At 38.4% G+C, this 14,007-nt stretch overlaps 1 protein-coding gene across 1 annotated transcript in view; it reads left to right on the top strand.

Annotated features, from left to right (window-relative positions):
* LOC123504874 (sperm receptor for egg jelly-like) overlaps nt 1–14,007 on the top strand; it is a 31,988-nt gene continuing 17,981 nt past the window's right edge. The window contains exons 1-7 of the mRNA XM_045255780.1: nt 1–51; nt 390–643; nt 824–1,034; nt 1,187–1,315; nt 1,535–1,685; nt 2,008–2,173; nt 2,802–2,989. Of these exons, the coding sequence (XP_045111715.1) occupies nt 1–51; nt 390–643; nt 824–1,034; nt 1,187–1,315; nt 1,535–1,685; nt 2,008–2,173; nt 2,802–2,989 (1,150 nt within the window). The remainder of the gene's footprint in view (nt 52–389; nt 644–823; nt 1,035–1,186; nt 1,316–1,534; nt 1,686–2,007; nt 2,174–2,801; nt 2,990–14,007) is intronic.

Here is a 14,007-nt window from a genome sequence, read left to right as displayed (position 1 = left end):
ATGAAAGAGAGCAAGATCCTTGCTGGTGTTCTTCTCTTCTATCTTGGAAATGTAGATGTGGAAACTAAGATTGACCGAGAAGACCCCATTTCCTCCACTTAAGCATTATAAATATTCGAAAATAATATGAAGAAAGGAACTCAATTGTGTTGGGTATTTAGGACTTATCTACCTCCTGACAGCATGTGATAATGTGCTCCTCTCTCTCTCTCTCTCTCTCTCTCTCTCTCTCTCTCTCTCTCTCTCTCTCTCTCTCTCTCTCTCTCTCTCTCTCTCTCTCTCTCTCGTTACCAGAAATGCATCTTTATATCTCAGATTCTGACATCATTTATTTTCTAATCTACTTCTGAACTTTTTTTTCCTTTCGTATTTGTCCATTATAAAGATAGCATATCAGATTACCTCTCCTTTCATTGCACAGGAGTGAGTCCTTATATAATGTATCAGTGGTGGTGGAGGACCTACTCATTACTCTGAGACAGCGGCTGCCAGTGGTTGTTGCCTATCTGCCCTGCAATGCCCCGGAGGTGTGGCTACCCAATGGTGTGTCGTCTCCCTTGGAAGCCCCAACTTTCATGCGTTCCAGGCCACTCAGAGTGATGTCAGAGGCTAATGTTGAATGTAATGGAACCGTGTCTACCATGTGAGTGAGGCAGGAAGAAAGTTTTATCATTTAGACATTTACCATAGTAATATTCTAGTAGTTTATTGATTTTTTAATATTTATCTAAGTAATTATTTATCAAACTATTTGTGACAATTATCTGATGTACATTTTTATTTGAGAGTTGCTGCTCTTTATTTCTTTAATGCAATTCTCCAGGAAATCATGGACCATAACTAGAGTGGAGGGAGATGGAGGAATCCCCGTGGAAGATGTCCTTGTTGAAGGATTCATACCCTCCTGGAACTTCTCAGAGCTTGCTCTTCCTGGCAATTTTCTTGATTATGGAACTTACCTCTTCACATATAAACTCCAGCTTCTTGCATCCAAAGTCTTCCCCCTCTTTAGAACTGCTTCTACTTACGTGACTGTATGTACATACTAAAGCTTCCATTGCTTCTCTATCTTTGTATTATATGGAGTAGTTGCAGTATAATGTGAATAAAGCAAGAATCTTATATAAAGGAAAGAAGGATGTAATGAAATAGGGAAGTTCAGCATACTGTTTCGTTTTTCAATCAGATAATAAAGACGCCACTACAGGCAATGATCATCAAGGGTGGCATGTCTAAGGTGAGCCGAGGATTTGGCACTTCCCTTGTACTGGACCCTCATCAGTACTCACTGGACCCAGACTGGCCAGATGACAAGGTATGTTGTGAGTCCACAGTGTCTCATTTCACTATTCTTAGACATATCAAGTAAATTAATGAGATTTATACAAGGAAAGAAAGAAGAATAGATCATGGTGTTAGTATATAACTTGGTAAGAGCTGTGAAGACAGAAATTTTTTTACTTTACTTCATTAAGTTTAATTTCTTTCACATGTCACTGTGCATTTCTTCCTTTGCCATACATTTTGTGTCTAGAATTTCACCTACACGTGGTTCTGCCGTACTCTTGCTGACCCTGAGTACTCAACAGTTGAAGATCGTCCCCAGACATACAACAGTCACTCTATTCCTGAACCACTTTCTGACACAACAGGAGGAGAAGGAGGCTGTTTTGGCAAGGGACCAGGTGATCATGTCAGGACGAGTTTTGATGTGATATGTTTAAAAAATCAACATTGAAATTCTTTTTTAACTACTGATTAATTATTTGAAAATAAAATATATTTTAGTTTTATAACTGTTTTCATCTTTTAAAGTGGAAGTCATGAGGATCAGATCAAATTTACAAATTATATGTTATTCATTGAAGACAGCAGTCTTCATTTAGTTTCACGGGGATTCATGAATAATTTTTTCAATGTCTTATTGTCATGTCATGAAAAATTTTTCAGATATGAGGCATGGAAATCTTATGAAGCAAGGCTGCTCACATTCCTTACCTTACACAGGTTCACTTGATTACATGGTTGGCACCCTGCACCTTGACACCTCCTCCTTCACTCATGCTGATACAACTTATGAAATTCAAGTGTTGATAGAGAAGGACACGCGTTTTGCTGTGTCCCGAGTGTCTGTTGATGTCCTGCAAAATCCTCCTCCTTCCATAGATATAAAGTGAGTTTGGGTCTGTCATTTTTGCTTGTGTGTCTATTCTCTTGCAGCAATTCAACTATAGCTTTGACCAATGGTTTTCAACATTTTTGTAACCATAGCCCATAGGTATCATCCTTAAACACTTATAGCACACTGCCCTTCAGAGAGGTGTAATCATATTACAATTATTATAGACCGTTTTTAGAACACTTTATTTATAATATATTTGTACTTATGAAAGTAAGCACTGGCCTACATTTTTTTTATAAATAAATCATGTACTACATTGAAATAAAAACAAATTACACTTTTCACATATGAAAGTAAGCATTTCATAATTTTTTTTAAATCTTTCATTTTTTAAATACTGTACTAGATTTTTATAATATTCATGAGAACAGGTCATGGGCGACAACGTTGAGAATCCCTGACCTAAATTATAGCTAGTCAATAACTCACTATACATGTAAATAGTATATAGTAAGTGAAGAAAGGGTCACAGGTATGTGGGAGCCACATGTACAAATGTGTAATACAGATTTTTTTTTAATTCAGGTAAAATCACAGAACTATGGTAATGTAGAGTTCTCGATATATATCAATTAAGGGAAGCTCTATGTGCTGCCCTTATACTTCTTGGTGCCTACAGATGTGCTGATGAGAAAAGCTGCAGGCCAATCTTCTCTGGCATCTTGGTTAATCCCTCAGCCCGGGTAGCCTTGCTTACCATCTGCTCAGAATACTGCCACAGTGACATGGAGTACTCCTGGTCCATCACCACCACTGAGGATCAGCCAATTGTGGAAGAGTCAACCTGCATTGAAGACTGCCAGCCAGGTAAAAGGAAAGGAAGTACTGATTTAAAAGATAGCATAACTCAATCATCATTATTGTCATTACTCTTACAATCTTTCTGTTATTGATATTTTCATATCTTTTAATTGTTGCCTTGAAGTGGTTTTTTTGTGGATCACCCTATGTGAGATTACTAACCTGGTATATAGATAGATAGATCTTGCAGTAATTTTGGGACTAGTGGCATATCAACATATGTATTTGTTCACTTATTAATATATTTAGTTTTTTGCTCTTGATTTAGGTCTTACTCATCCTCCAAAAAATAGATATTATATATGTGTTGTGGTCACTATTTTTTTATTTGACTCACTCAATTACTTACTAGCTAACACAATCACATTTGATTCTCTGAGATATACTAAATAAATTTTGGTCACACATTCTCAATTTTGGCCTTACAAAATTTTTGGCAATTTTTAAGAATAATTTTCTAATAAGGTAAACTGTATCTATTTTTTTCATTCTTTTCATCACAAACCTTTCCTTTTAACATTTGATTCTCTGAAATAAACTAAACAAATCTGTGATCACATATTTTCATTTCTCACAATTTTCAAATAATGTATAAAAATATCATAGTGGACAAGTTGACATAATTTGGCATATTTTTGGGAAGCATTTGGCAGATTTTGGTAGAATAAACATGACAGTGCTGTTATTAACTCCATTCAGGACCTACACATGTTAGTTTTAATTGAAAGCAGACTAAAGCAGCTACCATCCAGTGAACTCCTCCACCTCCATCTTTCCCATGATTTCAACCTACAAAAACATGATTACAGTCAACCCTCGGCTATCGCAACTTCCGCTATCGCGTTTTATTGCTATCACGCACCCATGAAAAGCTGCTAAAATTTCATTATCGCGACCTCAGATGCCTGCTATCGCGCGCCCAGCCATGATGTCATGGGATATCTGAGCGCTCATTGGCCAAAACCGCCTTCCGCCAAGATCAGTTTGGCTATTGCGTTTTCGGCTATAGGGATGCTATTGCGGCCCCAATTGGGTGCGATAGCCAAGGGTTAAGTGTATTGTGTATTTACCTAGTTACATTTACCTAGTTGTAGTTTTACAGGGCCTGGGCTTTATGCTTGTGTGGCCCCGTCTCCATATCTACACTTATCCAATCTTACTTTAAAAGTACGCACTCGTTGCGGACACTACTTCTTCATTCAAACTATTCCACGTCTCAATACATCTTTGCGGGAAACTATATTTTTTAACATCTCTCAGACATCTTCCCTTTCTCAGCTTTTTACTATGCGATCTTGTGCTTCGAATGTCATATTCTTCTCTCAGGATCAGTTTCTCATTATCCACTTGGTCCATTCCATTGATCAATTTGTAAACTTGTATCAGATCCCCTCTCTCCCTTCTTTGTTCCAGGGTTGGTAGATCCATAGCCTTTAGTGTATTGTGTATTTACCTAGTTACATTTACCTAGTTGTAGTTTTACAGGGCCTGGGCTTTATGCTTGTGTGGCCCCGTCTCCATATCTACACTTATCCAATCTTACTTTAAAAGTACGCACTCGTTGCGGACACTACTTCTTCATTCAAACTATTCCACGTCTCAATACATCTTTGCGGGAAACTATATTTTTTAACATCTCTCAGACATCTTCCCTTTCTCAGCTTTTTACTATGCGATCTTGTGCTTCGAATGTCATATTCTTCTCTCAGGATCAGTTTCTCATTATCCACTTGGTCCATTCCATTGATCAATTTGTAAACTTGTATCAGATCCCCTCTCTCCCTTCTTTGTTCCAGGGTTGGTAGATCCATAGCCTTTAGTCTCTCCTCATATGTCATCCCTTCAAATTCTGGAACCATTCTTGTAGCCATTTTTCATAGTCTCTCCAGCTTCCTTATGTGTTTCTTTTTGTGAGGGGTCCACACTACTCCTGCATATTCCAATCTGGGTCTTATTATAGTACTTATCAGTTTCTTCATTATTTCTTTGTCCATTTAGTGAAATGCTATTCCAATATTCCTTAGCAAATTATATGTCTCTCTGAAAATTCTATCAATATGGCTTGCCGGTTGATTATTTTCTTCCATCGTCACTCCCAAATCCTTTTCCCTTTTTTACTTTCTCCAGTTCTACTCCATCTCCCATCTTATAGATTCCCACTGGTCGTCTTTCACTCTTTCCCATTTCCATGACATATCTTGTCCACATTGAATTCCATCTCCCACTTTTTACTCCATTCCCAGATCTTATTTAGGTCTTCTTGCAGTATTTCACAATCCTCTTTTTGCTTTATAACTCTGCACAGTCTCTGAAAATTCTATCAATATGGCTTGCCGGTTGATTATTTTCTTCTATCGTCACTCCCAAATCCTTTTCCTTTTTTACTTTCTCCAGTACTACTCCATCTCCCATCTTATAGATTCCCACTGGTCATCTTTCACTCTTTCCCATTTCCATGACATGGCTTTTGTCTACATTGAATTCTATCTCCCAATTTTTACTCCATTCCCAGATCTAATTTAGGTCTTCTTGCAGTATTTCACAATCCTTTTTTTGCCTTATAACTCTGCACAGTGTTGCATTGTCTGCAAACAGATTGTGTGTGTGTGTGTGTGTGTGTGTGTGTGTGTGTGTGTAATTGTATTTACCTAATTGTAACATACGGGAAAAGAGCTATGCTCGTGTTGTCCCGTCTCCATATCTATTAATGTCCAGCTTTTTCTTAAAATCATGAATATTCCTTGCGTTGACCACTTCCACGTCTAAACTATTCCATGCTTCCACCCTTCTATGAGGAAGCTATATTTTTCACATCTCTCCTATAAGTGGCCATTTTAGTTTTTCCCATGCCCTCTCGACATTCTTCCATTCCACATACACAGATCTTCCCTATCCATTTTTCCATGCCAATCATCACTCTGTATATTGCTATCAGGTCTCCCTTTCTCTTCTGTTTTCCAGGGTTGGAAGTTGCATTCTTTTCAGTCTGTCTTCATAAGTCAAATCTCTTAAGTCAGGCACCATTTTCGTTGCAGCCCTCTGTACTTTCTCTAGTTTCCTTATGTGTTTCTTTAAGTTCGGAGCCCACTGTATTGTTGCATATTCAAGCCTCGGTCTTATCATTGCAGTAATTATTTTCTTCATCATTTCTTCATCTAGATATCTGAACGCCACTCTTATGTTCCTCAATAAGTTCAATACTTCTCCAATTATTTTGTTTATATGTCTCTCTGGCGATAGGTCATTGGTAATTGTCACCCCAAGGTCTTTTCTTCATGACTGGTTTTATGTCTTCATTTCCTATCTTGTACATACTCCTGATTCTTCTTTCACTCTTGCCAAACTCTATTTTCTTGCATTTTGTCGTGTTGAACTCCATTTGCCATGTACAGCTCCATTTCCATATTCTGTCCAAGTCTTCCTGGAGTAGTTCGCAATCTTTGTCACATCTCACTTTTCTTAACAATTTTGCATCGTCTGCAAATAGGCTCACATAACTGGACACCCCATCCACCATGTCATTTATGTAGACCGCGAACATTACTGGTGCCAACACTGATCCCTGTGGAACTCCACTCTCCACCAATCCCCATTCTGATGGTCTGTCCTTAATTATTGTTCTCATTTCTCTTCCTACCAAAAGTCTTCCATCCATTTTAGTAAACTGCCATGCACTCCTCCTACCATTTCAAGTTTCCAGATCAGTCTCTGGTGTGGTACCTTATCAAAGGCCTTTTTAAATCCAGATATATTCCATCAGCCCAACCATCTCTTTCCTGTATTACATCTATCACCCTCGAATAGTAACATATCAGGTTTGTCGTGCATGAACGCCCTTTTCTAAAACCAAATTGACACTCACAAAGTATGTCATTTTTCTCCAAGAAGTCTGTCCATCTATTCTTCACCACCCTCTCACACATCTTAGCTACCACACTTGTAAGTGACACTGGTCTATAGTTCAATGGGTCTCTCTTGTTACCTGATTTATAGATTGGGACAATGTTAGCTCTTTTCCAGTCTTGGGGCACTACACCTTCCCTTAATGAGGCATCAATTACTTCACAAACTTTTTCTGCCAGTTGCTCCTGCATTCTCTTAAAATCCATCCTGATACCCCATCAGGTCCCACAGCTTTTCTCACTTCTAAACTCCCCATCATGTTCTTGATCTCCTCCACAGTTACTTGAAACTCCTTCATAATCCCTTTCTGTTCCATTACCAGTGGTTTGTCAAAAGCAGTCTCCTTTGTGAATACCTTCCGAAAGCATCCATTCATAGCCTCTGCCATTTCCTGGGATCTTCACTGCATACTCCATTTACTTCTAAACTTTCAATACTTTCTCTATTTTTGATGTTGTTGTTCACATGTCTGTAAAAAGCCTTGGTTGGTCTTTACATTTATCAATTATATCCTTTTCTTGTTTCTTTCTTTCTTCTCTTCTAATCAACACATATTCATTTCTTGCTCTTTTGTAACTTTCCCACTGCTTAATCCGTCTTTTCCTTCTCCACCTCTTCCATGCATCCTCTTTTCTTGTTCTAGCCTTTTCACATCTATCGTTAAACCAGTCCTGCTTTCCAACTTCTCTATGTTGTCTTATTGGTACAAATTTTTCTCACCTTCTTTGTATATTTTTATAAATTCCTTCCACTTTTCATTTGCTCCTTAGCACTCTTGAATTTCATCCAATTTGTCTCTTGAAAGAATTTCTTTAGGTTTCCAAAATCTGTCTTGGCATAATTCCATCTTCCCACTTTATATTCTTCATTTCTTCTAGATTTCTCTTCGTCTATCACCTTGAACTCCAAAACTGCATGATCACTCTTTGCTAAAGGGCACTCCACCCTCATCTCCTCAATGACCATTGGCTCTGTACTAAAGACCAAGTCCAGTCTTGACGATGCTCCCTCTCCTCCAAACCTAGTATCTTCTTTGACCCACTGAGTTAACACATTTTCCATTGCCAGTGTCAATAGTGTATTTCCCATGTTGTCTCTGATCCTTCCATTGACCAGTCCTCCCAACACACCTCTTTACAATTAAAATCTCCCATCATTATAGTTCGTTCACAGCCACCCAACATTTCTTCCAGACATGTTCCTGTATCACTTATCATTTCTTCATATTCCTGTACTGACCATGCATTTGTCTTAGGTGGTACGTACACCACTATGTAGTGCCTCTTTTTCCTTCATTAGTTTCTGCTCTGATCTTTAGCACTTCTGCCTTTCCCATACCTTTTTCACTTGATCCACCTTTATATCTTTTTAACCAGCAACATCACTCCTCCTCCCATCTTACCTACTCTATTTCTTTTCCAAACATTATATTTCCTTCTCCAACCATCATCAGGTCTTCTCCTCTCTCAGTTTTGTTTCAGTAAGACCCACAATATCTGGGTTCTTGTCCCTCAAGTAATCGTTGAGTTCTAAAATCCCGATATCACTCCATTTATGTTGGAATACATTACATTTCGCTCATATGTAAGTTTCTTTAGTCCTTTCTTGCTGTACTTTTCTGGGTTATGAACCACTTCCTCAGTCTCATATCCAAGATTCTCCAGAAAAACTCTTTCTTCTCCTCTTCTGTCCTCTCTTCATTTTTTTCAAAGCCTCCTTTCTCAACTCATTTAACATTTCTCTTTCCTTTTCACCGAGATCTCTTCTCAACCAAATCTTCCTTGTTGTTTCCTGCTGGGCTAGCCTCCATGACTTCTCCACCAATTCATCTACATCCTTTTGTGACTTAAGTTTGATTCTTATTGGCCTCATACCTTCTCTTGTGAACTTTCCAATTCTATGGAAGTCCTCTATTTCTTGTACTAGGTCTTTTCCTCCTCCTGCACCACATTAATGATATTATTTATCACCTTTTTATGTTTTCTCTCTCTCCATTTTACTCGGTGTCTTATCCTCCTCCACACCAAATATCACCACACATCTCTTTTGTCTACAGTTTCCCTCACCAATGTCTCATTTGACTTAATAACCTTCACCACTTTCTCAGCTATCTTCTCTTCTATGATCTGTTGATCTATAATTTCAGCAAGGCCCAAAGTTTTCTCCCCAGACTCTTTGATTTCCTTTTCCAGACTTGCAACTTTGTAATTTACCTCCTTTCTTTCCACTTCCTGACTTTTTTTTCCATTCAGCCTGCTTCTCCATCACTTTTCCTAGAGATTCTCCACATTTTTCGCAATTCACTTTAATTAGCTTGTGTGTGTGTGTGTGTGTGTGTGTGTGTGTGTGTGTGTGTGTGTGTGTGTGTGTGTATTTACCTAATTGTATTTACCTAATTGTAACATACGGGAAAAGAGCTATGCTCGTGTTGTCCCGTCTCCATATCTATTAATGTCCAGCTTTTTCTTAAAATCATGAATATTCCTTGCGTTGACCACTTCCACGTCTAAACTATTCCATGCTTCCACCCTTCTATGAGGGAAGCTATATTTTTCACATCTCTCCTATAAGTGGCCATTTTAGTTTTTTACCATGCCCTCTCGACATTCTTTCATTCCACATACACAGATCTTCCCTATCCATTTTTCCATGCCAATCATCACTCTGTATATTGCTATCAGGTCTCCTCTTTCTCTTCTGTTTTCCAGGGTCGGAAGTTGCATTCTTTTCAGTCTGTCTTCATAAGTCAAATCTCTTAAGTCAGGCACCATTTTGTTGCAGCCTCTGTACTTTCTCTAGTTTCCTTATGTGTTTCTTTAAGTTCGAGCCCACTGTATTGTTGCATATTCAAGCCTCGGTCTTATCATTGCAGTAATTATTTTCTTCATCATTTCTTCATCTAAATATCTGAACGCCACTCTTATGTTCCTCAATAAGTTCAATACTTCTCCAATTATTTTGTTTATATGTCTCTCTGGCGATAGGTCATTGGTAATTGTCACCCCAAGGTCTTTTCTTCATGACTGGTTTTATGTCTTCATTTCCTATCTTGTACATACTCCTGATTCTTCTTTCACTCTTGCCAAACTCTATTTTCTTGCATTTTGTCGTGTTGAACTCCATTTGCCATGTACAGCTCCATTTCCATATTCTGTCCAAGTCTTCCTGGAGTAGTTCGCAATCTTTGTCACATCTCACTTTTCTTAACAATTTTGCATCGTCTGCAAATAGGCTCACATAACTGGACACCCCATCCACCATGTCATTTATGTAGACCGAACATTACTGGTGCCAACACTGATCCCTGTGGAACTCCACTCTCCACCAATCCCCATTCTGATGGTCTGTCCTTAATTATTGTTCTCATTTCTCTTCCTACCAAAAGTCTTCCATCCATTTTAGTAAACTGCCATGCACTCCTCCTACCATTTCAAGTTTCCAGATCAGTCTCCGGTGTGGTACCTTATCAAAGGCCTTTTTTAAATCCAGATATATTCCATCAGCCCAACCATCTCTTTCCTGTATTACATCTATCACCCTCGAATAGTAACATATCAGGTTTGTCGTGCATGAACGCCCTTTTCTAAAACCAAATTGACACTCACAAAGTATGTCATTTTTCTCCAAGAAGTCTGTCCATCTATTCTTCACCACCCTCTCACACATCTTAGCTACCACACTTGTAAGTGACACTGGTCTATAGTTCAATGGGTCTCTCTTGTTACCTGATTTATAGATTGGGACAATGTTAGCTCTTTTCCAGTCTTGGGGCACTACACCTTCCCTTAATGAGGCATCAATTACTTCACAAACTTTTTCTGCCAGTTGCTCCTGCATTCTCTTAAAATCCATCCTGATACCCCATCAGGTCCCACAGCTTTTCTCACTTCTAAACTCCCCATCATGTTCTTGATCTCCTCCACAGTTACTTGAAACTCCTTCATAATCCCTTTCTGTTCCATTACCAGTGGTTTGTCAAAAGCAGTCTCCTTTGTGAATACCTTCCGAAAGCATCCATTCATAGCCTCTGCCATTTCCTGGGATCTTCACTGCATACTCCATTTACTTCTAAACTTTCAATACTTTCTCTATTTTTGATGTTGTTGTTCACATGTCTGTAAAAAGCCTTGGTTGGTCTTTACATTTATCAATTATATCCTTTTCTTGTTTCTTTCTTTCTTCTCTTCTAATCAACACATATTCATTTCTTGCTCTTTTGTAACTTTCCCACTGCTTAATCCGTCTTTTCCTTCTCCACCTCTTCCATGCATCCTCTTTTCTTGTTCTAGCCTTTTCACATCTATCGTTAAACCAGTCCTGCTTTCCAACTTCTCTATGTTGTCTTATTGGTACAAATTTTTCTCACCTTCTTTGTATATTTTTATAAATTCCTTCCACTTTTCATTTGCTCCTTAGCACTCTTGAATTTCATCCAATTTGTCTCTTGAAAGAATTTCTTTAGGTTTCCAAAATCTGTCTTGGCATAATTCCATCTTCCCACTTTATATTCTTCATTTCTTCTAGATTTCTCTTCATCTATCACCTTGAACTCCAAAACTGCATGATCACTCTTTGCTAAAGGGCACTCCACCCTCATCTCCTCAATGACCATTGGCTCTGTACTAAAGACCAAGTCCAGTCTTGACGATGCTCCTCTCCTCCAAACCTAGTATCTTCTTTGACCCACTGAGTTAACACATTTTCCATTGCCAGTGTCAATAGTGTATTTCCCATGTTGTCTCTGATCCTTCCATTGACCAGTCCTCCCAACACACCTCTTTACAATTAAAATCTCCCATCATTATAGTTCGTTCACAGCCACCCAACATTTCTTCCAGACATGTTCCTGTATCACTTATCATTTCTTCATATTCCTGTACTGACCATGCATTTGTCTTAGGTGGTACGTACACCACTATGTAGTGCCTCTTTTTCCTTCATTAGTTTCTGCTCTGATCTTTAGCACTTCTGCCTTTCCCATACCTTCTTTCACTTGATCCACCTTTATATCTTTTTAACCAGCAACATCACTCCTCCTCCCATCTTACCTACTCTATTTCTTTTCCAAACATTATATTTCCTTCTCCAACCATCATCAGGTCTTCTCCTCTCTCAGTTTTGTTTCAGTAAGACCCACAATATCTGGGTTCTTGTCCTCAAGTAATCGTTGAGTTCTAAAATCCCGATATCACTCCATTTATGTTGGAATACATTACATTCGCTCATACGTAAGTTTCTTTAGTCCTTTCTTGCTGTACTTTTCTGGGTTATGAACCACTTCCTCAGTCTCATATCCAAGATTCTCCAGAAAAACTCTTTCTTCTCCTCTTCTGTCCTCTCTTCATTTTTTTCAAAGCCTCCTTTCTCAACTCATTTAACATTTCTCTTTCCTTTTCACCGAGATCTCTTCTCAACCAAATCTTCCTTGTTGTTTCCTGCTGGGCTAGCCTCCATGACTTCTCCACCAATTCATCTACATCCTTTTGTGACTTAAGTTTGATTCTTATTGGCCTCATACCTTCTCTTGTGAACTTTCCAATTCTATGGAAGTCCTCTATTTCTTGTACTAGGTCTTTTCCTCCTCCTGCACCACATTAATGATATTATTTATCACCTTTTTATGTTTTCTCTCTCTCCATTTTACTCGGTGTCTTATCCTCCTCCACACCAAATATCACCACACATCTCTTTTTGTCTACAGTTTCCCTCACCAATGTCTCATTTGATTTAATAACCTTCACCACTTTCTCAGCAATCTTCTCTTCTATGATCTGTTGATCTATAATTTCAGCAAGGCCCAAAGTTTTCTCCCCAGACTCTTTGATTTCCTTTTCCAGACTTGCAACTTTGTAATTTACCTCCTTTCTTTCCACTTCCTGACTTTTTTTCCATTCAGCCTGCTTCTCCATCACTTTTCCTAGAGATTCTCCACATTTTTCGCAATTCACTTTAATTAGCTTAACTTCCTCTTTCAGTGCTTCATTTTTCTTCTTCATATCGTGTGTGTGTGTGTGTGTGTGTGTATTTACCTAATTGTATTTACCTAATTGTAACATACGGGAAAAGAGCTATGCTCGTGTTGTCCCGTCTCCATATCTATTAATGTCCAGCTTTTCTTAAAATCATGAATATTCCTTGCGTTGACCACTTCCACGTCTAAACTATTCCATGCTTCCACCCTTCTATGAGGGAAGCTATATTTTTTCACATCTCTCCTATAAGTGGCCATTTTAGTTTTTCCCATGCCCTCTCGACATTCTTTCATTCCACATACACAGATCTTCCCTATCCATTTTTTCCATGCCAATCATCACTCTGTATATTGCTATCAGGTCTCCCCTTTCTCTTCTGTTTTCCAGGGTTGGAAGTTGCATTCTTTTCAGTCTGTCTTCATAAGTCAAATCTCTTAAGTCAGGCACCATTTTCGTTGCAGCCCTCTGTACTTTCTCTAGTTTCCTTATGTGTTTCTTTAAGTTCGAGCCCACTGTATTGTTGCATATTCAAGCCTCGGTCTTATCATTGCAGTAATTATTTTCTTCATCATTTCTTCATCTAGATATACGAACGCCACTCTTATGTTCCTCAATAAGTTCAATACTTCTCCAATTATTTTGTTTATATGTCTCTCTGGCGATAGGTCATTGGTAATTGTCACCCCAAGGTCTTTTTCTTCATGACTGGTTTTTATGTCTTCATTTCCTATCTTGTACATACTCCTGATTCTTCTTTCACTCTTGCCAAACTCTGTGTGTGTGTGTGTGTGTGTGTGTGTGTGTGTGTGTGTGTGTGTGTGTGTGTGTGTATCTACAGGCAACACCCGTTTAATGAAGGGGTTACGTTCCTAAAAATACCTTCGTTAAGTGAAACTTCATAAAGCGAACCAATTATAACAAGTTTGACCCCTGACTGAACTTCCATTGAGAGTAAACAAAGCGAGAGTGCATCATAGTACACTGAAAGGTTTAAAGAAAGTAAAAATTATGAAGTTAAACATTTAAGCAGTTTAATTTAAGACTAAGTCATTATAATGTACACTAATGTATGTATGTCAGTAACTTTATAATGTTGATGATCTTAGATTTATGAAGGAGCGGGAAAATACGGCAGCTGGTAACCTGTGG

The sequence above is a fragment of the Portunus trituberculatus genome, chromosome 17 (assembly GCF_017591435.1).
Source record: "Portunus trituberculatus isolate SZX2019 chromosome 17, ASM1759143v1, whole genome shotgun sequence".
Taxonomy (NCBI): Eukaryota; Metazoa; Arthropoda; class Malacostraca; order Decapoda; family Portunidae; genus Portunus; species Portunus trituberculatus.
Note: the sequence above shows the minus strand (reverse complement) of the source record. Positions and strands in the feature narration are given on the sequence as shown.